The sequence below is a fragment of the Thamnophis elegans genome, chromosome 6 (genome assembly GCF_009769535.1).
Source record: "Thamnophis elegans isolate rThaEle1 chromosome 6, rThaEle1.pri, whole genome shotgun sequence".
Lineage (NCBI taxonomy): Eukaryota > Metazoa > Chordata > Lepidosauria > Squamata > Colubridae > Thamnophis > Thamnophis elegans.
In genome coordinates, this window is record NC_045546.1 from 8,201,041 (window position 1) to 8,226,600 (window position 25,560).

Consider the following 25,560-nt stretch of genomic DNA (forward strand, 5'->3'; position numbering starts at 1 on the left):
CTAGCATGTGGACTGCACATATGTCACAAACTTTCCAGATTTTCTTGGATGTTTTCGCTATGTAATTAGATGCCATAGAACAGGGGTCAGCAAACTGTGGCTCTGGAGCCGCATGTGGTTCTTTCCTCCCTCTGCTGCGGCTCCGTCACTGGTTGGCGCCACAATTTTGAGAGGACCTTCCTGGCGGGGGGCGGAGAAGCACAGAGCACCAGTAGAAGACTCTATGTCAAGGGGAGGGTTTCCCAGTTGTCTCCACCATTGAGAGGGCTTCCGGTTATGACAGGTAGAGGAAAAAGTACACCGCGCTAGGAGGAGACTCTATGGTGGGGGAAACTCTCAAACAGACACACACACACAGAGAACTTTGATCCCTCTCTCATTCACTCACTCTCAAACACAAACACAGAAGTTGGATTGGATTTTCCAAAGGCTTGAAAGCAGCTCCTCTGCCATACCCCCCTTCCCCTGCTGCCTTCCGATCAAACCTTTTGAATTCCTCCCCCCTCCCCACACACGCACCTTTTCCAGCTGTTTCAGAGACGATTTCAACTCTGCTTCTCCCTGCCCTGCCCCCCCTCATGAACGGCCAGAGTGTCAGACTGAGCTAGTTGCTCCCAGAGAACTCTAAAAAGCCTCTAAAAATGCCCTCTACAGGAGGCGAGAGAATAAGTGCCTCATTTGCATAAGGAATTTTTTGCTTGTTAACCCTTGCTTAACTCTTAAAAGGCGAAAAATTCCTTATGCAAAAGAGGCCCCTAGTTCTCTGGCCTCCTCCTATGGTTAACCCAAAGCACTGTTCCAAGTCACTGTGAATCTGGCAGCAACTACCTTGGCTTTAATTATTTTTTTAAAAATTCTTTAAAATTCTTTTTCTTTTCCTCATGACTGGTGAGGCCACGCCTCCCTTGCCTCTAGTGACTGCACGTCCCTGGGTCTGGCAAACTACTATTACTCTGCAGTTGTATTGCAGTCTCCTGGCTATAGTAACAACACCAGACGCTAATAGTAACGGTTCTTAAAAGTTCAATCATAGCTCCTATTTTTTATTTTAAATACTTGTTGCTGATGAATTATGGCTTGTTGAAGAAAGGGAACAGCCATAAATTCTGTGAAGAAGCTAGCTCATATCTAGCAAATCATCGTGATGTCATTAATTTAGGGTGGAGGCACCAGATCTATCAACTGGTATGGATGGCCATGGGGGAATCAACATTTCCAGTTGCAGCAAGGCTGCGCTAAAGGAACGTGAAAGAGGGGAGGGCTTTGAACGCAATCCTTGCTTCCACCTCTTGTGAAAAAAAAAAAAACCCACAGTTTGTCCTGATGTCAAAGTGGCCCACGGAGTGCACTAGATTACTATGCCGAGGTGCCATTTGAAAAGATCATTATTACTTCCTTGCCAAGGAAAGGTCAAGAAAGAAAGAGAGAGTTTTATACCTGCGGAGAAAAAGGCTTTCGTATCCCCTCCTTCCCCCCACCCCCTGTAACAGAGGAATAAGTAGCAATTTAGTGCATCTTAATTTAGAAATGTTTCAGGCAGGCTTAGTTAAATAAAGAATAGGCTTCGTTTCCCACGGGCTGGGCTTGGAAAACAGATTCTGGCTGCACACGCTGGAAGGGGACGGAAACCAGATGCAGAGAGAAAAATGTGAATAAGAGATTCTTGCTCTTCTTAGTATTTGTCAACAAGTAGACTGGGCTTTTAAAAACACACAAGTATTTATAGCCTCACCGTTGAATAAGTATTGATTGCATTTTCTTGTCGTTAAGTGTGTACAGCCAACCTGCCCCTGGGCCTCCTGCATTCCAGGATCCTTCTATGGCAGTAATGGCTAACCTTTTTCTTGTCGTGTGCCGAAAACATGTGTGCGCCCATGACAATGCATGCCACTCGCACCCATAGTGCAATGCATGTGTGACACCCTCTGCCCCCCCCCCGCGCATGCACGTGTGACCCTCCTTTGCAACCCTCCTGCTGTTAGGTAAGCTCTCCGTTGGGAGAGTGAGTACATTCAGCGAAGCATTGTGAGAGTTGTGTTGGAGAACACACAAAACAGCATACAGAGACACGGCAGTTTAAATAGACTCTTACTTTCGTGGAAATAGAGGTTATCAGAGTCCATCAAACAGTCCAAGTCATACACGGATAAGACAGTCAGTCATCAATGTCTTTCAGTTACGGGATAATCCAAATAACATAGTCCAGTATCATATAATCAGTTCGGTATTCAATTCAGTTCAGTTTGCTAACAGTTGCAAAAACTTACAATAGCTCCCGGCACTCAGGTCAACTCAGCTCAGCATCTAACGAAACACACAGAGAGAGCTAACAGTCGTTCTGGCTCCCTCTTATGACCGAATGAAGAAAACAGCACCCAATCACATTTTACAGTATAATTTAAAGAAACAGTTACAACATTGTTACATGATTTATATATTGCCAACCCAACCATTAGAATTATATTCCTAACATCTCCCATGCTTCATTTTGGGCCTTTCGGTCATTGATTACGAGAGTGGTAGCTGGAAAAATTTGCCCAACAAAGCTGCGACTACTCCAACAGTTGTGTGTGTGTGTGTGTGTATATATATATATCATTTGTGCTGATAAATAAATAAAGGGAGACTAGTATAGATCTATTTCAAGCTATTTAGCTCTCATCAGCTAGCCATACCCTTACTGGGAATCGAACCTGGGCTATATTACATATCAGGCAGTTATATTAACCACTAAGCCACCGGCTCTCTTCCTTTATCAGCTAGGCCAGGGAAATAGGTATGAATTGTGTCACAACCCCTGGTATGCCCAAATATGGGAGGAAGCTCACTGCTTCCTTTCTCTGTCTATCGGCTCATCACAAGAGACCATCCAGACAGAAAGCCATTATTTTTACTGTTGCCTTTGTTACATTTGTGTTGCATTTGTGCTGATAAATATATATATATATATCTTTAAAAAAAAATCAGATTCTTATTGACAACAAAGGCAGGCCGGCCATTGGTTGCAAATAATTTAATCAACCTTTTCCCAAAATTCTCATTACACATTATAGATAGGAAATATAGATTGCGTTTTATTCTCCCGCGGCTGAGACTTAAGGTTTGTGATTTCACCTTCCAGTTAATTCATTGCAATTGTTTTCTCTGCACAACCAGATGGCTATTCTCGCTATTACTGGTCTTGCTCGGAGTTCAAATCCCAGAGTATCTGTAGAAGCCCTAAGGAAGGGAAGAGGAATTGCAGCTCATTGTCTAAAAATTGGGTAAGATTGGTTACTATATTTAAACGGCCTATTGCAGAGGGAAATGTGCACTGGCATCAAAATCCAACCATTACATAATTACTTTTTATTTTTATCCTGCCTTTATTATTTTTATAAATAACTCACTGCTTAATGGAAGGTTGGCTGCTGGAGATGTGTCTTTGTGCTTCCTTCCTAGCTTTTTATTGTCTACTTTGAATGCTATGGAGATGCTATTTGTCTCAGGGTCTAACCCAGGGTCGGCAACCTTCAACACTCAAAAAGCCATTTGGATTCGTTTCCCACAGAAAATAAAACACCGGGAGCAGAGGTGGGTTCCTACCAGTTCGCACCTATTCGGTAGAACCAGTTCGTCAAATCTACCGAACCGGTTAGAAGAGGTTCCACCAGTGGACCCGGAAAGCAGGCCACACCTACAGAAGAGGTTCCAAAAATTTTTGAAACCCACCACTCACACACACACACACACACACACACACAGACAGACTCCACAGAGAGAGAAAGAGAAAGGAAGAAAGAAATAAAGAAAAAAGAAAGAAAAAGTGAGAAAGAAAAAAAGGAAAAAGGGACAGAGAGACAAAAGGAAGGAAGAGAGAGAGAGAGAGAGAGAGAGAGAGAGAAAGAAACCACATGGCCAGCAAGCCACTCCCACAAAGGAGGCCACACCCACAGAGTAGGTTCGAAATTTTTTGAAATCCACCACTGACCGGGAGCCACAAACCCCTTCCCATGCCTGACTATTTCCTGAGCAGCCACAAAACTAGTATATGTAGTTGAATTAAACATTCTGTTTTCTTCCAAAACTTTTCTTGGACTTATCCATGTTTGGCCTACCAGGGGTGGAAAAGCTTGATAAATTATGTGGTGGTTGTGACACATATTTTGAGCAACAGGGAGCCACATCAGAGGGATGAAAGAGCCACATGTGGCTCCAGAAATGCTGTATTCAGTGTATAAGATGCAAACAGATTTTTTTGGGGGGGAAAGCTGCATCTTACACTCTGAAAAATACGGTAATAAATGTACAATTATGACATTATTGATTTATGTGTCCATGTGTAGGGGGCCCATATTAGTCTTGTTCCAACACTTAATAATTCTCTCGGCAGTCCTGCAAAGACAATCTTAATATGTACTGAGGTCCCAGGGCTGTTCAAAAGTCTTAAACATAGTCCCATACCAGTGATGTGCAGTCAGGGGAGGCAGAGCCTCACCACTGTCATCATGAAAAGAAAAAAAAATTAAAAGGAAAAAGGCTGAAGTAGTTGCTGCCAGAGTCACAGTGGATGACTCTGCTTAGTGCTTAACTGTTTAAAAAAGTCTCTAAAAACAGTGCCCTCTACAGGAAGAGGCAAGAGAACCATGTGCCTCATTTAGTCTATCTTTATGATCACTTGAGCAGAGTTAAGCAAGGGTTAAAAGCTGAAAAATTCCTTATGTAGATGAGGCACAAGGTTCTCTCGCCTCCTCCTGTAGAGGGCGCTTTTTTTAGAGGCTTTTTTAAACAGTTAAGCAGAGTCATCCATTGGGGAATCTGGCAGCAGCTAATCCAGCCTGACCTCAGCAGCTGTTGTCTTTTTCTTTAAAGCCCTGCCGCTGTGTCCGACATAGAGCAGGACACGTCCCGCTCTATGGCGGACATGGCGCCAGGGCGTCCAAACACCCTGCCGCTGTGTCCGACATTGGGCGGCTTTTGCCCGCTTGCCTCACCAGCCATAAACCTCACCGCACGTCACTGTCCCATACTATCCTCCCAATAAACATGGTTATCCCATTTGAAGCTTCGATGTGAAGCAAGGGAGAAATGAACATATAGGTTATACTCCAATTGTATTGACCATAACACATCTTAATTTATAGCGCTTTGGGTACAAATTATAGGGATGTGGTGGCTCAGTGGCTAAGATGCTGAGCTTGTTGATCAGAATGGTACGGAGTTCGCGTTTGAATCCCATGTAATGGAGTGAGCTCCCATTACTTGTCCCAGCTTCTGCCAACCTAGCAGTTCAAAAACATGTAAAAAAAGTAAGTAGAAAAATAGGAGCCACCTTTGGTGGGAAGGGAACAGCGTTCCATGCGCTGTTGGCGTTTAGTCATCCTGTCCACATGACCATGGAGATGTCTTCAGACAGTGCTGGCTCTTTGGCTTTGAAACGGAGATGAGCACTGCCCCCTAGAGTCAGGAACGACGAGCACATATGTGCAAGCTTTACCTTTAGGAACAAATTGCATTAAAGGCCCAAATTTGTCAGATGGTATATTGCAAGGAAGAAAAGTTCTTTAAAAAATGTAATTCCACTGCAGCAACTCTCTATGGTTCCCACACAAAAGTATCGTGTCCCCTCTTCAACCTCCCACTGAGTCTTAAAAGAGGCAATAAGAAAGCTTTATTTAAAGAACTCCCAAGGCAACGGAGAAACATTTCTTTATTTCAGAATCATATATAAAAAAAACCCTGATGATCTTCAAAAGAAGCAAACAATAAGGCTGCACTGCAGTGCTCAAAATTGCGGATCAAATGAATGTTGTCATCCCAGGTATTGCATTCAAAAGATACTTTATAAGTTTCCCTTTTTTTTTTACAAACACAAAATCACAGTAAAATATAATCATTTTGCATGCAAGACACACTCTTCTACATTCAAGTTTCTTTGTTTCTTTTGTTAAGGCACAGCAATTAAAAAAAATACTATGGCAGATTAGAAAAATATTTCTGGCAAAAATCAAAAGGGGGGGGAAAGGCACGAAGGAAAAGAAGTGTGGGAGAAAAACACACTGAATATTCAGTTTTCATACATTGTAATCAAATTTATAGCTAGATTGTAAACATTAAAATATACCAATTACTTCCATGAAGCGGAGTGTACCACTTTATCTTAAGAAACATGATTAATATGGCTAAGAAATGTTCAGGTACACGATCCACGTTCCAAAGATGGTTTTCCCCCCCACAAAAAGGCAATTGAATGCTCTTGGCTTTCTTCTTTGAAAATGTTTCCATCCAAGAAGCTTTTTCAGTTCTAACTCAGTTCTAACTGAGCTGAGTTGGTTCTAAATGTTAGTTCTTCAATTCTAAATGTTAGGATTGAAGGCGCTTCTTGGATGAGAAGCAAAATGTCTTCAAAAGAAAAACCAAGAAAACCTAGATGCCTTTTGGGGGAAAAAAAGCACCTATGGGACAACCATGACCTGGATGAATTGAGAATCTCCGTAGACATTAAACTAACCATGGTTGAAAACATCAGGTCACAGTTGGGCTTCCATTCCACACTACCATTCCCCTAGTCTATTTTAATCACTGTCCTTTTCTGACGTAATGGCAGAAGAGTGTTAATCGTGATTGGCTGTTTTATCACACCAAACCGAAATGACCATGGATTATGATGAGTAAACTTGCTCTCAATCATGGCTGCCAATCCTTGCTTGAAAGTTAAGAACAGGAATCTATTGTCAAGGTTCCTTCATCCCAACTCCATCCGCCTTGCCCAATATGTACAGGTAGTCCTTGATTTAGAACAATTTGTTTGGACTTAACACTGGCACAGAAAAAGATGAACTTATGAACGTTTTCACTGTTGCATCTCTGAGACATCACAAAATCAAAATTCAGATGCTTGGCAACTGGCATGTACTTATGCCGGTTGCAGTGTCCGGGGTGGATCATGTGATCCACTTTTCCCAACCTTCTAATAAGCAAAGTCAACAGGGAAGTCGGATTGACTTAACAACCCTGTTACAGCTGCAGTGATCCCTTAATGGGGGCAAAAAAAAGGCCGTAAACTGGGACAAAGCTCACTGAACACCTGTCTTGCTTAGCAACGGAAATGGGCGTGGTCATAAGTCAAGGACTAGCTGTAAGGTATATTCATTGCACTTCTAGGGTGGACACGCCTGCTCTCTAGACAAGAGGCAGTGGTGCGATTCAGCCAATTCGCACCACTTTGGGAGAACCGGTTGTTAACTTTCTGAGTAGTTTGGCAAACTGGTTGTTGGAAGAAATCATGAGGGCAGAGAACTTAAATTACTTGAATCCCGCCACTGGACAGAGGCCACCTGAGATAATCCCACAGCTATATTTTAGGTATAGGTGTAGAAGCCACTGCAATGCTCTCTATCGCACATTCATCAGAGCCTCTCCGGATCCGGAAATACCCTTCTTCACCCCAAGACGTTCCCCAACTGTTCTTCACAATCCAGAACGGCTCACCGGAATGGGGATCGCTGCCGTACCCCACCAGCAAAACGGCGTGATTGGTCAGTTCGAAAGGGTTAAAAGGATCCATCAGGCCTGTGTGGTGGTAGATTCCTCCCGAGTAGTACATGAAGTCATTATAGACTTCAAAAGCAACAGCCATCGGTCCGTGCTTGATGAGCTCCAGTTTCATCAGGGCTTCGTTGCACCCGCCATAAAACCCTCCCACGTAGTAATAGTTGGAGGTGTAGTAGTGGTAACAGTCGTTCACGGGAGTGCAGGGGGAATCCATGCCTTTGTAAGGAAAGCAGTCCTCCTCCACAACGCCAAAATCCTGCAGGTATTTTCCAGCAATAAGGTAAGGAAATCCACCATCGCAACCTAAAACGGGAAGAAAGAAAGAAAAATAAGAACAATTCCGGAAAGTTTTAACTGTACAACTTGAAGAAGTCTCGAAGGGTTAGGTGTCAACCCTGAAGCTGACCTCACCAAAGCCATCTTGGAAGCTTCAGTGTTGCCACACTAGAGCTGAGGGATAGGGAGTGGGGAATAGAGATAGCTGGGGCTTTCTAGCCAAAACAAAATACCGTATTTTTCAGAGTATAAGATGCATCAAGATTTTGAAGAGGTAATTTTTTTTTAAAAAAGGTTTTGCACTCTGCAGGCCTCCCAAACCCTCTACATGCCTTTTTTTGTGGAAAACAGGGCATGCAGAGAGTTTGAGAGGCCTGCAAAGTGCTCCAGGGGGCTTGGCGGGGGGGGGGGGGGGGGCAAAAACGAGGAAAAAATTTGCCAAAGAAAGGGCATGCATAGCCTTTAGGAGGCTTGTAGAATCCTCCTGGCGGCTGGGGGAGAGGGACAAAAACAAGCAAAAAGCAGCACATTTTCTGCTCGTTTTTGCCCTCCCCACCCCCCAGGAGCACTTTACAGGCCTCCCAAAGTCTCTGCACATCCATTTTTGTGAAGGGGGTGAGGTTTCGGGAGGCCAAAAATGCTGTATTCGGTGTATAAGACGCACCCAGGTTTTCACCATCTTTTTTGCGGAAGGAAGGTGCGTCTTATACTCCCAAAAATACGATACTTTCTCTTGGGAACCAAGGACGTTCCCACACCTGGTCAGAGGACGGAGGAGTGATTGGACCATGTGACTGATTGCTTAGGGATGGGATATATTTTTTACTTTTAATTAGGTGAAAACCGCAGGAACCTTCAGAGCGGGTTTTCACCAGAACTGTGCCAATATGATATATCCAAATAAAACTACTTTTTGAGGCATCTACCTGCCGTGGAATTTTGTTTGCCATGGGTGTATTACTTGGAATACTGACATTAGGTTCTTCATAAGGTCCGCTAGTTTGATACCTCTGCTCCAGGTGTTTTGTCTTCCAACCTCAACCCTCCCATAGACCGATCAGATCGCACAGACTAAGCCTCCTCTGTATTCCATCTGCCAGCCAATGTTGGCTGGCGACTCCCTGGGGGAGAGCCTTCTCTGTGGCAGCTCCAGCCCTCTGGAATGAGTTCCCCGTGGAGATCCGGACCCTTACTACTCTCCCGGCCTTCCGCAAAGCCACTAAGATCTGGCTGCTCCGGCAGGCTGGGGGGCTGTTGAAATAGCCAGCCCCACTGTAACTATGAATGTTGTGTATTTTAAACTATTGTTTGTCTGTCTGTCTATTTATCCCCTTCCTCTGTTTATTGTAAGCCGCCCGGAGTCCTTCGCGAGTGGGTGGCATACAAGACCAATAAATAAATAAATAAATAAAAGACCAATAAATAAACCCAAAATGGCTTTAATATCTACCTCCATCACAATGGTTAACTTGGTTAAGACGTTCTACACACCAGTTGTCTTGTTCTTGCATGCTAGAAGGTTTAGCGTCTCTGTATTTCTACCCACATGATGGGCAGGCATCGGCCTTCCTACCCTGCTTACCTTCAGTTGATGGTCAATTCAAAATGTGCCCCGAGGTTTTTTTTATCCCCCCCCCCCCCAAACCCAGATGCTACCCACCCTACTTTACCTTGGGAGTATTCACTGCAGGAAACAACTTGCTGAGGGCTCAGTGTTGACATCTGGGAATTGTTGGTGAGGATGCGAATCCTGGCTTCCAGCATGCCCATCGAAGCAAAGGCATAGCAGCTGCCACAGGAGCCTGTGGAGAGGAATGGGGGAATAAGGCCAGCCAGCCACTCAGCTCCTTTGAAACGAGAAACTCCTTAACTCTGAGCTGGGGGGGGGGGGAGACAGAGGGCCAGGGTATAGAGACAGGGAGGGAGAGAGGGGGGACAGAGGGAATGAAAGTGAGAGGGAGAGAGAGAGGCAGAGGAGAGGGGTGGAGGGAGAAAAGAAGGGAGGGAGGGGGAGGGGAGGGGAGGAAGAGGGAGGGAGGGAGAGAGGGAGGGAGAGAGAAAGGGAGGGAGAGGTGAGGTGAGGAAGAGGGAGGGAGAGAGAGGAAGGGAGGGGGGCAGAGAGGGAGGGAGAGAGGTGGAAGGAGAGGGGAAAAGGAAGGAAGGTAGAGGCGGAGGGAGAGGGGAAGGGAGAGAGAGGGAGAGAGGGAATGAAAGTAAGAGGGAGGGAGAGGCGGAGGAGAGGGGGAGAGAGGAAGGGAGGGAGAGGGAGGGAGGGAGAGAGGGAGGGAGAGAGGGAGGGAGAGAGGTGGAAGAAGAGGGGGGAAAGGGAGGAAGGGAGAGAGGGGAAGGGAGAGAGGGGGACAGAGGGAATGAAAGCGAGAGGGAGGGAGAGAAGCAGGGGAGAGAGGGTGGTAGAGGTGGAGGGAGAGAGAAAGGGCGGGAGAGGGGAGGTGAGGAAGAGAGAGGGAGGGAGAGAGGGGTCAGAGAGGCAGGGAGAGAGGTGAAAGGAGAGGGGGAAAGGGAGTAAGGGAGGGGTGGAGGGAGAGGGGAGAGAGAGAGAGAAAGAGAGCAGGAAAAACTTTTCAAGACATTTTAATCAAACTAAATAACAATCTCCTCTATTTGATTTGTTTATTATTTACTTATATTCCCCTTTTTAAAATAAACAATTAAAATCAGTGAATGTATGTAATCTTCCTTCTCCCTCCTATTCCCCCTCCCCAAATAACAACAACTCCGTGAGATGAGTTGGACTAAAGAGAATATGAGTTACTGGCCCGAAGTCCCCCAGCTGGCTTTCACGCTTGAGGTGGGGTTAGAACTCAGTCTAGGGTAGAATTAAAACTCATGGTCTCCTGCTGCCTTAAAGCATTTGTCCAAACCGGCTCTACAGGCCTCTTACACTCCGAACGGATACGTAGGCGCGAGATTTTTTCTTAGATAAATAAAAGTAAAATACACTCACTGCGCTAAAAGCCCTGCCTAATCTCCCAGCTTTTTTTAGAAGCCCAGAAATGCCGCCGCCGCTATCAGCTGCTTAGCAACCCAAGGAAAGGACGGCATTAGGCGAAATAAGTTTATTCATTCCCCTTCTGCTTCGCTACTGGAACTTCGCGTAATTGAGTCCAAATTTTTGTGAAACCTGACAAAATGTTGTGGTGGAACAATGCAGTTTCCTGCTGGCCAAATTGTGCTTTTTTCCCTCACCAAAGACTTATTCCAAGTACCTTACAAAAGAGAGGAGGCCACGGATTTGAGGGTGATATTTAGAAGCCAAATTGCCTCTTGAGGAAAAAGGAGGTGTGAGCCCACTAGGAGAAAAACACCTTTTTCCCCACTCAAAAAAATTACACCTATGCAGGTACCATTTGAGTTCAATCATCTTATTTCTGGAGTAAAATGTGCAGAATGTAAAGTTGACCAATGGGAACAAGGTTCTTTGTACCGTGTTTCCCCGAAAATACGACAGGGTCTTATTTTCTTTTTACCTACAAAATATGGCATGGGCTTTATTATGGGGGGAGGGTTTATTGTTTTGGGGTTGCCGGGCGGCTGCTCTCTTGCGAGCTCCCTAAGAGCCGGCCGCAGCAGCGCAACACAACAGCCATGAAGCGACCACGCTCACGAGCAGCCACCCGGCAAACCCCCTTTGCAGCCGGACACAGCGCCATTCATTGACCTAGAGGTATCGCCAAGCCGTGTGAGCGTCTGTTCGCCGCCACCTGGCTCCCGCGGCTTGGCGCCTTCCAAATGCCAGTGAATGGCGCTCTGAGCAGCTGGAGAGGGGGTTTGCGTGAGCGGCTGTTCTGCTCTCGCTCACCCGCCTCCTAGCCTCAGGATGCACGGCCCAGCTCTCATTACGGAGCCAGGGCACCTCCGCTGCCATCCCAGCCTGGCTTTTTCCGCAGCTTCCAACCCGAGTCTTTCGGCAGTTGCCGCTCTGGGTGCACGCTCTATGGTTATGGGCCAGCTGCCTGCAGAACAGCTGCTTGCACAACCCCCCTCTCCAGCCGTGCAGAGCGCCATTCACTGGCATTTGGAAGGCGCCAAGCCGCGGGAGCCGGCGAACAGGTGCTCACGCGGCTTGGCAATACCCCTAGGTCAGTGAATGGCGCTGTGCTTGGCTGCAAAGGGGGTTTGCCGGGTGGCTGCTCATGAGCGTGGTTGCTTCATGGCTGTTATATATATAACCACCACCACCACCACCCACATATATTTCGTAAAATGTGTTTTTATTTTCCATTTTTCATTTTCATACAGTCACATATATACTGTGCATAACCGGGGCCATACAACATTAAACAATAAACACAGCAATTTCTCGTCAACAATACCCCCTAAAATAGAAACCCAATATACCTCTTCGACCCTCCATACACCTTTTTCTTTTGCCCCCCTCTAACTTTCCATCTTCCCTCCATCATTCCCCTCTACCCTACTTCCCCTCCCCCTCTACCACTCCTCTCTCCCAGTCCACTCCCTCCCTTCCTTCTCACCCTCCCTCCAATCCTCTCTCCCACCCTCTCTACCCCTCTTTCTTCTATCCCGCTACTCCTCCCTTTGGTGTATTTCTACTATATGTCAATATATTCAGCTTGTCATAGGACAAGTGGTGGTTATATTTTTGTGCACCAGAAAAATATGGCATGGCTGTATTATGAGGACATGTCGTATTTTCGGGGAAACATGGTAGGCTTCAACGTACGACCCCAACTGAACCTCAAACTTTTGTCGCCAAGAGAGACAGATGTGAACTAAAAAAATTTGCCCCATTTTGTGACCTTTCTTTACCAAGGCAGTTAAGTGAACCACTGCAATTGTTCAGTGAGTAACTGTTGTGGCCTGGCAGTGCCAACGGAGCTGGCAGCAGATTCGGACAGTGAGGATGTTGGGGAGGAACATGGGCCAGTCCTGGAGTCTGGGGAAGGCTCTGATGAGGGCTCTGTGTCGGAGGCAGAGAGGGGACCAGGGCCATCTGACAGTTATCAGCTGCCTTCAGAGTCAGACATCAGTGAGGCAGACCAACAGCCGGAGACTGTTCCCAGTGTGCGCATGCACAGAGTTGCCAGACGAAGGGAACAGCTAAAGAACAGGGGTCGACTTGGGAGTAAAGTCACAGGTGGACGGTGAATGGGCCTTCCTATAGGGAATAAAAGAGGAGTGAAAGAGGAGTGGGCTTTTGGAGGAAACAATTAGTTTGTTAGTTCGTTTCTGGAGTATGAAGATCTGTCCGTGAATCTCAGAGACTCTGTGCCAAGTCTTTCCTTGCACTGCTTGGAAAATATTGACATGGCAGTTTTCCAAGCAAGATAAGGTCAGTGGTCATAACTTCACCTTTGAAAGACTGTTTGCCAGGCCTTTGCTGAATGGGAATGAGAGGAATTCACATTTGTTTAATAAAAGGGGTTTTGTCGGGATTAGGAATCTGCTTTGTGCTTTTTGGGGAAGCCTAGGTCAGAACACCTGTTTCCCAAGGTCATTCCTACATACTACTACAATAATTCATAATATGGCCCTAGTATGCCCAGGTATATGATAAAGGACAAATGACAAGAGAGCGGAGAAGAAACTGGGACATGGCAATCTGTTTCTTGGGTCAGAACAAAATCAGTAATATTATCTCAAGTCTACCGCTTACTTCCAACACAGTAAATATGCTATTTGGAGCTGAATTCTCTCTGCCACCGACAGACTAATGAACATATAGCTACGTTTTTTTCTCCTGTGCCACTGAGTTATTTACAGTGTTTTTCGTGAGGCTGATAATTATCCCAAACGCACAATTGCACAAACACAACCACATAACTCCATGAATGCCCGCAAAAGGACATTTGTTTTTTTTTTGGAAAAGCATTGCAAAAAAACAGCTAAGTGAAAAACAGGGTTGAGGGAAAGAGAACGCACCTTGGTTTCGTACTGGGCTGACGTAATTCACACCATGCATATTTCTCCAGTCCCAGGATTCTGGCAGATTGGAAGCCTCTTTGAGTATCTCAGAAGTGTGGGGTGCAGGTTTTGGTCTACGAGAAATAAAAGGCCATTAAAAGATAATGTCCAGTCAGGTCTGACTCTAGGGGGCAGTGTTCATCTCCATCTCCTAGCCGAGGAAGCCAGCGTTGTCCAAAGAGAGCTTGGTGGTTATGTGGCCGGCATGATTATACGCCAAAGCGCAGAGCGCTGTTACATTCCCACCAGAGTGGTACCTGTTTATCTGCTCGCATCTGCATGCTTTTGAACTGCTAGGTTGGCAGGAGCTGGGGCAGGAATGGGAGCTCATCCCGTTGCTCAGCGCTTGGGTCTCAAACCCAGGCTGTCAGCTTGACAAGCTCAGTGTCTTTTAACTGCCGAGCCACCGCAACCCCCTAAAATCTATAAATACTTGCCTCAATTCAAAACATCAAGAAAATAAAATGAAAGTCATGCTAAGACCCAGGAGGGTGCTAGTGGTTAGAATGCAGCATTGCAGGCTGACTCTGCCCACAGCCAGCAGTTCAATCCTGACCGGCTCAAGGTTGACTCAGCCTCTGAGGTTGGTAAAATGAGGACCCAGATTGTTGGAGACAATATGCTGACTCTGTAAGAGAGGGCTATAAATCACTATGAAGCGATATATAAGTCTGAGTGCTATTGCTACTTGTGAAAATAATACCATCATCACACTAGTTTGATAATTTTTAGAATTTTTCCCCAACTGTTTGTGTTCTCAACCTCTTTACCCTTTTAATGTTCCAGTACTAAAACAAAACAAGCAGGAAATGCCATATTAATATTCAGTTATGGCTTTTGATTATTACATGCTTTTCTAACCCAACAGGTGAAGTGATACAAACAGCCTCATGTGTCTCTATGGAATAAATATATATGTTATTGTTGCTATCCCCATCTTGATGTAGGTTAGCATTGGTACCTATTTATCTACTTGCATTTGTCAGGCCTGCAACGGTTCCTTTAAGAATCTTTGGCCTGCCACACTCTCATTAAGGGGGGGGGGGGAAATAGCAAGGGGTAGACTGTGTTGTTTTCAAAATAAAAAATTCCTTTCTAGAAGCTCAAGGTTATTCTTCGTCTCCGCACCTTGGCACCTGACCGGAACCAGCTGGGTGGAGATGCCAGGTGGAAGAAGAAGATTGGACCATGTGATGGATTTGTGGGTGTGGGGACAAGATCATGAACTTTCAACTGGGTGGAATCCCAGGAAGTTTCAGAATTGGGATTCCATAGCTCGATGCCAACATGTCTGTTTTATTAAATTGGAACTTTAAGGATAACTCTGCCTTGGACTCTGATTTAATTCTGCATCATATTTGGAACGCTGACAGCATTTGCATGCTTTCGAACTCCTGGGTTGGCAGGAGCTGGGGTATCCGTCTGTGGGAAGCCAACCCTTCCCCTCCTAGAAGAATGAAATATTTTGAGGAATATTTAAAAAAAAGGCAGGATGAAATATTTCCCCTGAGAAATAATAAAAAAATCTTAAGGGAGACAAAAAGTCAGTTCTCCAGCTTCCTGCCCCCAAGAAGATACTGAGCTGGGGCAGCTTTTAGAAATGCAGATTTGGTAATCCATTACTGCCTGCAGCAAACTCTGAACGAAGGCAAATTAGCCCCCACCCGAGAGGCAAAACAGGGCAAAGCCATTAATTATTGCTTCACCCTCAGCAACTTCAACCAAACCTAGCTCAGACAACCTATCGAGCCTGGTATGACCCCTACATAACCCCTACAATCGCCAATAGAATACATGTTCTTGCACAGGAACAGGAAGCTCAAGTGCAAAGCCCAAGAGAAGGTATTAAAAAACAACAACAGCCCACTGTCAACTCCATGTGGTCAGCTGCCCAGAACCATGCGCTTGGTGGTTCTGCTTCACTGTTAAACCCGCTTTCCAATCACCCACCATTTTGTTTCCAGTGCCTTTCTCCCCGTGGCACGACAAAACCGCGGTCCACTAAAGCGCGCCCGATTAAAGCGCGTCGCTGACATCATCATCAGCGCGACAACATCGACCGCGGAGAAAAAAGGGCGCTTTAAAAAGCGCTTTGAAAGCAAGCCGATTCACGTTAAGGTAAGGGTTAGGTTTAGGGTTAGGGTTAGGTTTAGGGTTAGGTTAAGCATTAGGGTTAGGTTTAGGGTTAGGTTAAGGGTTAGCGTTAGGTTTAATGTTAGGTTAAGGGTTAGGTTTAGGGTTAGGTTTAGGGTTAGGTTTCGGGGGTTAGGTTTAGGTGTTAATTTTAACTTTAGCGCTCACAGCGTGCTTTTTTCGTCGCGCTGTGATGACGTCAGGTACGCGGTTTCGTCGAGCGCGCTTTAGTTGACCGCGGTTTTGTGGTGGAGCCCTTTCTCGCGGCTTGGAACTGAACCAGATGGATATTTTTTTTCCTACAGGGGTGCCCAACTCCATCATGTGGTGCTGGGGACTCAAACTGCTGAACTTCCAGTCAACAAGTCCAACGTCTTACACCATTAGACCTCCACACTCTTCCCCCAATGTGTACATTGACAAAGGGAACAATTAATTGCTCTGAGCTTTGCGTCGCTTTGTCTGAGGTCTTACTTGTGTAGCGAAAAAAAAAACTCTTTCCAAGAGTTCTCCCACAGGAACGCTCTTGTTATATGCAGAGCTAAAATAAAATCACAGCAAACCGATAAAAGGAAAGGTTATTGGCGCTTTTGCCCTGCCGAGTAAGCACTTCATTTTAAAGGCTAAAGTAAGAAGCCCTTAGCAAAATTGAACACAGTTCCAACAAGGAGTGCAAGGCTGGTCGCATTTCTCTTTAAAATGACTGCGGAGCGCTTAAAACAGTGTGATGATTTTGAACGGTTCAATACTGCACTATAAAATTGCTTTTCAGTTGAGCTGCAGAGACCAAGAAGAACTGAAATGATAACTAATGCCTCCATCCCACTGAATGTTTTTCCCACCTTAACATGTGCTCAATTACATGTTTCAGGCACTAAAAAAAACCCTCCTCCACCCAGCGGTTAATGAGTAGGTGAAGACTGAGGTTTGTCACTGCCTACTTAATGCCAAGTTGCATCGTAGAATAGAACAGAACAGAATAAAATAAGAGAGTTGGAAGGGACTGTGGAGGTCTTCTAGTCCAACCCTCTTGCTTAGGCAGGAAACCCTGTACCATTTACGATAAATGGTTATTCAATCTCTTCTTGAAAACTTGCAGCGTTAAGAGCATTCACAACTTCCAGAGGCAAGCTGTTCCACTGATTAATTGTTCTAACTGCCAGGAAATTTCTCCTTAGTTCTAAGTTGTTTCTCTCCTTGATCAGTTTCCACCCATTGCTTCTTATTCCACCCTCAGGTGCTTTGGAGAATAGCTTGACTCCCTCTTCTTTGTGGCATCCCCTGAGATATTGGAACACTGCTATCCTGTCTCTCCTAGTCCTTCTTTTCATTAAACTAGACTTACCCAGTTCCTGCAACCGTTCTTCATAGGTTTTAGCCTCCAGTCCCCTAATCATCTTTGTTGCCCTTCTCCGCAATCTAGTTTCTAGAGTCTCAACATTTTTTTCACATCGTGGCGACCAAAACTGGATGCAGTATTCCAAGTGTGGCCTCGTGACCCGTCAAAACCGCGCTCGACTAAGCCGCGCCCAATTAAACCACGTCGCTGATGTCATCAACAGAGCGACAACAGCCAGCGCGGAGAAAGAAGGGCGCTTTAAATAGCGCTTTGAAAGCAAGCCGATTCAACTTAAGGTAAGGGTTAGGTTTAGGGTTAGCTTTAGGGTTAGGTTAAGGGTTAGGTTTAGGGTTAGGTTAAGGGTTAGGTTAGGTTTAGGATTAGGTTTAGGGGGGTTAGGTTTAGGTTAAGGGGTTAATTTTAGGTTTAGGGTTTACAGCGTGCTTCTGTCTCTGCGCTGTTGTCGCCCTGTTGATGATGTCAGCGGCGCGGTTTAGTCGAGCGGGGTTTTGTGGTGGAACCGTGTGGCCTTACCTTATTTCTTGAGTGTCTCTGGCTGAAGTGATTAGAAGGCTCAAACAACTAAAGAACAATTGCAGGAACTCGGTATGTTTAAACTAATGAAGAGAAGGACTAGGTGAGACATGATAGCAATCTTCCGCTATCTAAGGAGCCGCCAGAAAGAAAAGAAAGCCAACCTATTCTCCAGAAGGCAAGACAAGAAGCAGTGGATAGAAAGTAATCAAGGAGCGAAGAAACCTAGAACTAAGGAGACATTTTCAGATAGAACAATTAATTGGTGGAACAATTTAGAGCCGAGGTGGCGCAGTGGTTAAATGCAGCACTGCAGGCTACTTCAGCTGACTGCTAGTTCAGCAGTTCGGCTGTTCAAATCTCACCGGCTCAGGATTGACTCAGCCTTCCATCCTTCCGAGGTGGGTAAAATGAGGATCCGGATTGTTGTTGGGGGCAATAAGCTGACTCTGTAAACCGCTTAGAGAGGGCTGAAAGCCCTATGAAGCGGTATATAAGTCTAACTGCTATTGCTATTGCTATAATTTGCCTCCAGAAGTTGTGGATGCTCCATCACTAGAGGTTTTTAAGAAGAGAATGGACAACCTTTTGTCTTAGAATGGAGTAGGGTCTCGTGCTTGAGCTGGAGGCTGGACTAGAAGACCTCCAGTCCTTTCCAGCTTAAAATGTACATAAATGTAGTTGACAAGGCTTGCTATACCCATTCTTTTCTCCAGAAAAGTCATAGCTCTTGGAGAAATGCAGTTTACAATTACAGTATTGAAGCGGGCAAGAGATGAGGGATAGATGATTTTACGTTTTTCGTGCTGTGTTGTTTTGATTTGCTTTTCCTCTCTCTCTCTCTCTCTCTCTCTCTCCTTTCTTTTTTTTTGTAGGTAGGTGACATGATTAGAAGTTAGATAGGTGTTGTGACTCAGCAGAAACCTGTGAGTTATTTCGGGATGCAGGATTACAATGCAGCTGGGGCTCGTTAGAGTCTTCTCCTACAGATAAAAGACTGATGGTGCCACGCCCTGGTTGCAGAAGTCAACATTGTTCGTCGTTTGTTTGTTCATAAGTTCCGTTCCGTTCCTATTCGAGTTAGTGATTCAAAGAGGCACTTGGATAAGTGATTTGCTTTCTGTAAACCTGGTTTGCTGTAAGAGTTTTGTTTTTGCATTGGCTGTGTAACTTTTTGCCAGAGACTTTATCTATGTTTATTTTGGGCTCGCAGCCAGCTTGAGCCGGGACTGATAAAGATAATTCCTTTGAAGTTCTGTCTGGCTGTTGTTTGTGAACAAGCAAGGAGGGGGGTCAGAACAGATAGGATAGAAAGAAAATATTTTTTAACAAAGGATAACATGATTAAAAGTTAGAATAAGAGATAGAAATAAGAGAAAAGGGGAATATTAGTGCATGCACATTTATATAATAAAATAAGAGCAATAATAAGAGAAAACATGGAATAACTGAATAATGACAGATTGCAATTTTATATAAATATGTACTACTATTAGAAATATATACGTGGGTTGAAAGTAATAACTACGACTAATGCTATTAGTTTTATTTGTATCAGAATGTATGATACCCAGGTGCCACACTGTTCACGCAATGATATGTTTGTAAAATAATAAATAAAAACTTTTTTTAAAAAAAGAAATGCACAGTTTACAATCCTTTCTTTTATCTGGGTCTTTATCACCATCACCATTTTGAAAACCACCAAATAAGCCAGGAGTCAAGAACAAAAATGCCTCTGGGCTCCACAGCACATCTCTTCCCCTAAATCTACCCAGTGACAAAGGAACTCGCTTTACCTGGGAGTTTTGGATCTCAGTCCTCCAGCTCTACGAACAAGGTCTTCTAAAGTAAGCCCGTCGTATTCTTTGTAGGCAGTGGCTCTCCACGATTTCTGAACAGCATTGATGGCTTTCACAAAATCATAGTTGGTCACGTGGAGCCTCTGCTGAATTCTGGAGAGAAGGGGGTTGTCAGTTACTTAATTGAAGCCCAGTTTTTACAATTAGAACTGTTAGGAATATAATCTAACGGTTGGGTTGGCAATATATAAATCATGTAACAATGTTGTACCCGTTGCTTTAAATCATACTGTAAAATGTGATTGGTTGCTGTTTTCCTCAATCGGCCATAAGAGGGAGCCAGAATGACTGTTAGCTCTCTGTTTGTTAGATGCTGGGCTGATCTGATCTGAGTGTTTTGGAAGCTGGCTGTTAGAAAGTGCCGTGAGCTATTGTAAGTTTTGCAACTGTTAGCAAACTGAACTGAATTGAATACCGAACTGATTATATGATACTGGACTATGTTATTTGGATTATCCCTTAACTGAAAGACATTGATGACTGACTGTCTTACCCGTGTATGACTTGGACTGTTTGATGGAGTCTGATACCTCTATTTCTACGAAAGTAAAAGCCTATCTAAACTGCAGTGTCTCTGTATGCTGGTTTGTGTGTTCTCCAACACAACTCTCGCAACGCTTCGCTGAACGTACTCGCTCTCCCAACGGGGAGCTTACCTAACAAGACCCTAACTACCGTATTTTTTGGAGTATAAGACGCATAAGACGGTATATCCAAATTCAACACCCTGACTTCTCTTAAAACATCATCACGGTGCTGGAACTTACTATTGCATGTTGTGCTATCTGGCACACACAAGTTGGGTGAGTGTCTTCCACCAATGTTAAGCCAACAACATGAGAATTTTAATCCAAGATTTTGTCTTGGTATCTGGAAGTTGTCGAGCTCAGGATGGGGCAATAGGCTAAAAACCAACTAAGCCAGATGGATTTATGGATGTTCCATCATGGTTTTAGCCAAGTGGTGCAGTGGCCTAGAGGTGGAGCTCTCGCCTCACAATCAGAAGGCTGTGAGTTCGATCCTCAGTAGAGGCAGATATTTCTCTCTCTGGGTATGTTGAGATTCTGTCTGCTGAATATCACCCCGCTCTGGCGACAGGAAAGGCATCTGGCCAGTAAACACTCAGCTCCATTCAGTTGCCCAGAATCCATCCCACAAGGGATTATGAGGTTGTTAAAAGGAGATGATGATGATCATCATCAGAAAGCCGAGTGGTTAGAGTGCAGCACTGCAGGCTACTTCAGCTGACTGCTAGCTGCAGTTCAGCAGTTCAAATCTCACCAGGCTCAAGGTTGACTCAGCCTTCCATCCTTCCGAGGTGGGTAAAATGAGGAGCCTGATAGTTGGGGGAAATAAGCTGACTCTGTAAACCGCTTAGAGAGGGCTGTAAAGCACTGTAAAGCGGTATATAAATCTAAGTGCTATTGCTAGTAATGTCTTAGCTGTAAATGATTTTTTTTTTAGTTTTAATCACAATGTAATGCATTCGAACAACCGCTTTAAACTTCATGTAAACAGCCTTAAATTCGATTTTCAGGAAGCAACTGGAATTTCTTGTTTTTTCTTTTTCTTTTGAAGACGTTTTGTTTCTCATCCAAGAAGCTTCTCCAGCTCTGATAGGCTAGTGGGGAATGGAAGGATTTATATTCCTTGCAGGCAGCTGGTCATCCTTTTTTAGAGGGTCGTTGAGGCCACTTGGAGGTTTATCTGTGTCCTCAGGGTCACCTGAGTAGTGATCCTGGTTCCTGTAGTCTGCAATTTTTTTCCTCTGGAAATCCATCCCTACTCTCACACCATTCCAAGGGTGTTCATCACAAATTGTGTAGCTAAAAGTCTGTAGTCACTTATCCTGTCAGAGCTGAAGAAGCTTCTTGGATGAGAAGCGAAAGGTCTTCAAAGAAAAAAACAGGAAAGAAACACCTACGAAGAACAAACAGGCCGCACACGGCCCTCCCGAGCTCCATTTTCCCTGGCAGAGGGTTGCAGGAGGCCGTCCCAGCCGAAAATGGAGATTGGGAGCACGTTTTTGCTGGCAGAGGATACCGTGGGCCGGTCCTTCGATGTTTCCAGAGTGGGCCAGATCTAAACACCCCCGTATTAGACCAAGATTCTCTGCTGAGGAGACACTTAATCAAAATGGGAAAAAGATTACTGTTGCTATAGCAGCCTGAAGGAAAACCGACTGCAATATTTTGAATTACAACAGGACAGGCAGGCCTTCTGTGCTGTTTTGCTAAACAAGAACTCACCTTCTTGAGCTCTTCAAAGGAGGCAGTTGATGGACACGGACTTGGGGACCTGAAGGGGAGACCTTGATTCCAGTGAAACATGCCCAATTATGGCCCAGCACATCATGCACCCAGCCTGGTAGAGTCTCGTTGCAGTAACTCGTCACGGTGGAGCCCTCTTTTTTATACTAAAAAGGGAAGAGAAGACAAGATAAGATTGGATTTTAGACGGGATACCAGCAATTCCACAGAGTCACTGCGGGCAAAAGATCGGATGGCGCGGTGGCCTAGAGGTGGCGCTCTCGCCTCATAATCAGGAGGCTGTGAGTTTGATCCTAGGTAGAGGCAGATATTTCTTTCTCTGGGCACATTGAGGATATATCTGCTGAACAAAACTCCGCACTGGCAACAGGAAGGTCATCTGGCCATTAAAACACTCTGCTAGTCCCGTTCAGTTCTTCAGATTCCACCCGGCAAAGGATTATGGGGTCATTAAAAGAGGATGATGATGATGATTTCATGCAAAAAAGAATTCCGGCCTCAACCCCAGTGAAATCCTACAAAACCACTACTGGTTATCCAATTCCCAGACTTTCACAAATGAAGTGTCCTCTCAGATTTATTTATTTATATTGTCTAAACTAATAGCTTTGATTCACTCAAGGTGAGTGAGTTGGGCTGGGAGAGGGTGACGGGCCCAAAGTCATCCATGGCTAAATATCAATTCTATCAGGTAGGCCTCAGCAAGAAAGTAACTCCAAAGGAGGTTAAAACTGCTGTGCTATATTTGCTGTGGTAAAAGAATCTTTTAAGTCTGATGTCTCTTTACTTCTCTTCACAACGTACAGCTGTGAAACTAAGATGGCGTCCGTCTGAGCGATTTCTTGCTTGTTTTAGATTGTTTTGAGTTTGGGTTTGGGCTCTGGGGTTGGATCTGGCTCGTCTCCATGAAAATCATCTTTATTCTCTACAGCAGGGGTGTCGAAGTCAAGGCCCGCGGGCCGCATCCGGCCCACGGGCCGCTTCAATCCGGCCCACAGGGCCGGCCTGGAAATATCGAAGGGCTGGTCTGTGGTGCCTTTGACTGCTAAAATGGGCCACATGCACAGACACACAGACTTCATTTTTATCCTTCATGGCCTCTTGCAGCATTCTGTCGGCCAAAACCTGGCTGAAAACAGGCCAGGAACTGAGCCCTGCACCCATTTTGGTCAGCGGGGTGCTGCAGGAGGCATCTGTCCCACACACACACCCCGCCATCCCCCCCAGCGGCCCATGGAGGAGAACTACCACCCCTCGAAGAAATCCAATTTGACATCCCTGCTCTACAGAATGGACTTGAACTGCGGTTTCTTCTAACCCAACACCTTAACTACCAACTGTGATGGTTCTCATGGATGCTGGGTCTTATACTATCTGTATCTCCTATGGGAGATCATCTCATTAGGGAATGAAGGCTTAGTAAAAACACAGTGGGATGAATGAGCCAAGGTGGCGCAGTGGTTAAATGCAGCACTGCAGGCTACTTCAGCTGACTGCAGTTCAGCAGTTTGGCGGTTCAAATCTCACTGGCTCAAGGTTGACTCAGCCTTCCATCCTTCCGAGGTGGGTGAAATGAGGACCCAGACTGTGGGGGCGATATGCTGACTCTGTAAACCGCTTAGAGAGGGCTGAAAGCCCTATGAAGCGGTATATAAGTCTAACTGCTATTGCTATTGCTAACAAGCCAATCTTATGCCAGGTGATTTTCTCTAACTTCTCCATGACTGAAGAAACAGCCTTTCTTCATAATCCATCAACTACAGGGGTATTATTAATTCTGGATGGCTGTTCTATGTCTAAGTCCAGAATAATAAGTGTTGGAAGGGACCTTGGAGGTCTTCTAGTCCAAGCCCCCTGCTCAAGCAGGAAACCCTATTCCATTTCAAACAAATAGTTATCCAGCCTTTTCTTAAAAACTTCCAGTGTTAGAGCATTCACAACTTCTAGAGGAAAGTTGTTCCACCGATTAATCATTCTGGCAGGAATTTTTTTTCTTAATCCTAGGTTGGTTCTCTCCCTGATTAGTTTCCACCTATATCCTACCCTTGGGTGCTTTGGAGAATAGATGACTCTCTCTTCTTTGTGGAAGCCTCTGAGATATTGGAACACTGCTATCATGTCCTCTTCGTCCTTCTTTTCATTAAAACTAGACATACGTAATTCCAGCAATCCTTCTTCATATATTTTAGCCTTCAACCCCACTAATCCTGTTTAACTTTTGTTATTCTAAGGTTTCTTAAAAGCCAGAATAGATCTGTTGTGTCATAGCAGGAGAATTATCTTACTGTAAGTTACTGTAGAAATGCAAATGAAGATTTTTTTCAGTTGAAACAGACTTTGGTGGTAGGAAAGGATGAGAGGATCAGCAATGATAGCAAATGGAAAGGAACAGTAAAAAATGGCAAAACAACAGAGATCAAAGCTTTCCATCCTACACAAGGATATGACCTAATGTAACATTTGTAATTTTCTGCTATGGGAATTTAAGGAAAGGTAGCCTGTATCTGCCATTCTGATTTTTTTCCAATGGAGGATGCTCTGTATACTTGGTCCCTGAAGTACTTACCCTTGGGAGATCTCTTTGGATCACGTAGCACCAAGGTTTGGCTAAAGACAAAGCAGGGATCCACAATCAGAAGCTTTCTTCTTTATCCTTGTCCACTTACTTTTAGGAGAGCAGTCCTTAAAGATGACTTGACATTGTGCGCATTACAGACATCTCTCTTTGGAGAGCCAATTTGTGGAGGTGGTTAAAATGGTGGTCTAGAAACCAGGAGATGGTGAGTTCTAGTCCCAACGTAGGCATGGAAGCCAGCTGGGTGACTTTGGGCCGATCACCAGGAGCCGGTGAGTTTTAGTCCCGCCTTAGGCACAAAAGCCAGCTGAGTGACTTTGGCCTAATCACCAGAAGACAGGGAGTTCTAGTCCTGCCTTGGGCATGAAAGCCAACTGGGTGACTTTGGGCTAATCACCAGGAGATGGTGAGTTCTAGTCCTGCCTTAGGCATGAAAGCCAGCTGGGTGACTTTGAGCCAATCCCCAGGAGTTGGTGAGTTCTAGTCCCACCTTAGGCATGAAAGCCAGATGAATAACTTTGGGCTAATCGCCAGGAGACAGGGAGTTCTAGTCCTGCCTTGGGCATGAAAGCCAAATGGGTGACTTTGGGCTAATCATCAGGAGAGAGTGAGTTCTAGTCCCACTTTAGCCAGGAAAACCAGCTGGGTGACTTTTGGCCAGTCCCTTTCACTCAGCTCAACCCACCTTACAGGGTTGTTACCGTGGAGAAAACAGAAAGAGGAAGGAGTATTATATATGTTTGCTGACTTTTGAGTTACTTATAAAGTAATAAAGGCGGGATAAAAATCGAAGAAACACATAAATAAATTTAATGGGCCACTGAACCATTTCCTCATGCAGGGTAACCCGGGATAAATCATAGCAGCTTGGAAGTAAAAGGTGGAAAAGTAATTGGGAATCCGGATAATTATGCATTGCTTTGAAGGAAGCAGACAGATTTCTCTCCCCTCCCATCTTTTTCCTATATTCATTTAAAAAATATATTTCACAATTTCTCTCCCCCCCACCCACTACCGAGAGCTTAATCCTTGTTCGACCAATCAATTGAATAGCAATAGATGCAGTTCGCTGGCATTATATCTTCACACAAT

At 45.0% G+C, this 25,560-nt stretch overlaps 1 protein-coding gene across 1 annotated transcript in view; it reads right to left on the bottom strand.

Moving 5' to 3' along the window:
• Window positions 1–5,672: 5,672 nt before the first annotated feature.
• The window catches only part of CTSC (cathepsin C), a 44,453-nt gene continuing 24,565 nt past the window's right edge, over window positions 5,673–25,560 (bottom strand). Inside the window, exons 3-7 of the mRNA XM_032219466.1 lie at window positions 21,873–22,039; window positions 19,561–19,716; window positions 13,714–13,829; window positions 9,480–9,611; window positions 5,673–7,836 (exon numbers count right to left, since the gene is read on the bottom strand). Coding sequence (XP_032075357.1) covers window positions 7,334–7,836; window positions 9,480–9,611; window positions 13,714–13,829; window positions 19,561–19,716; window positions 21,873–22,039 — 1,074 coding nt within the window. The 3' untranslated portion in view covers window positions 5,673–7,333. The remainder of the gene's footprint in view (window positions 7,837–9,479; window positions 9,612–13,713; window positions 13,830–19,560; window positions 19,717–21,872; window positions 22,040–25,560) is intronic.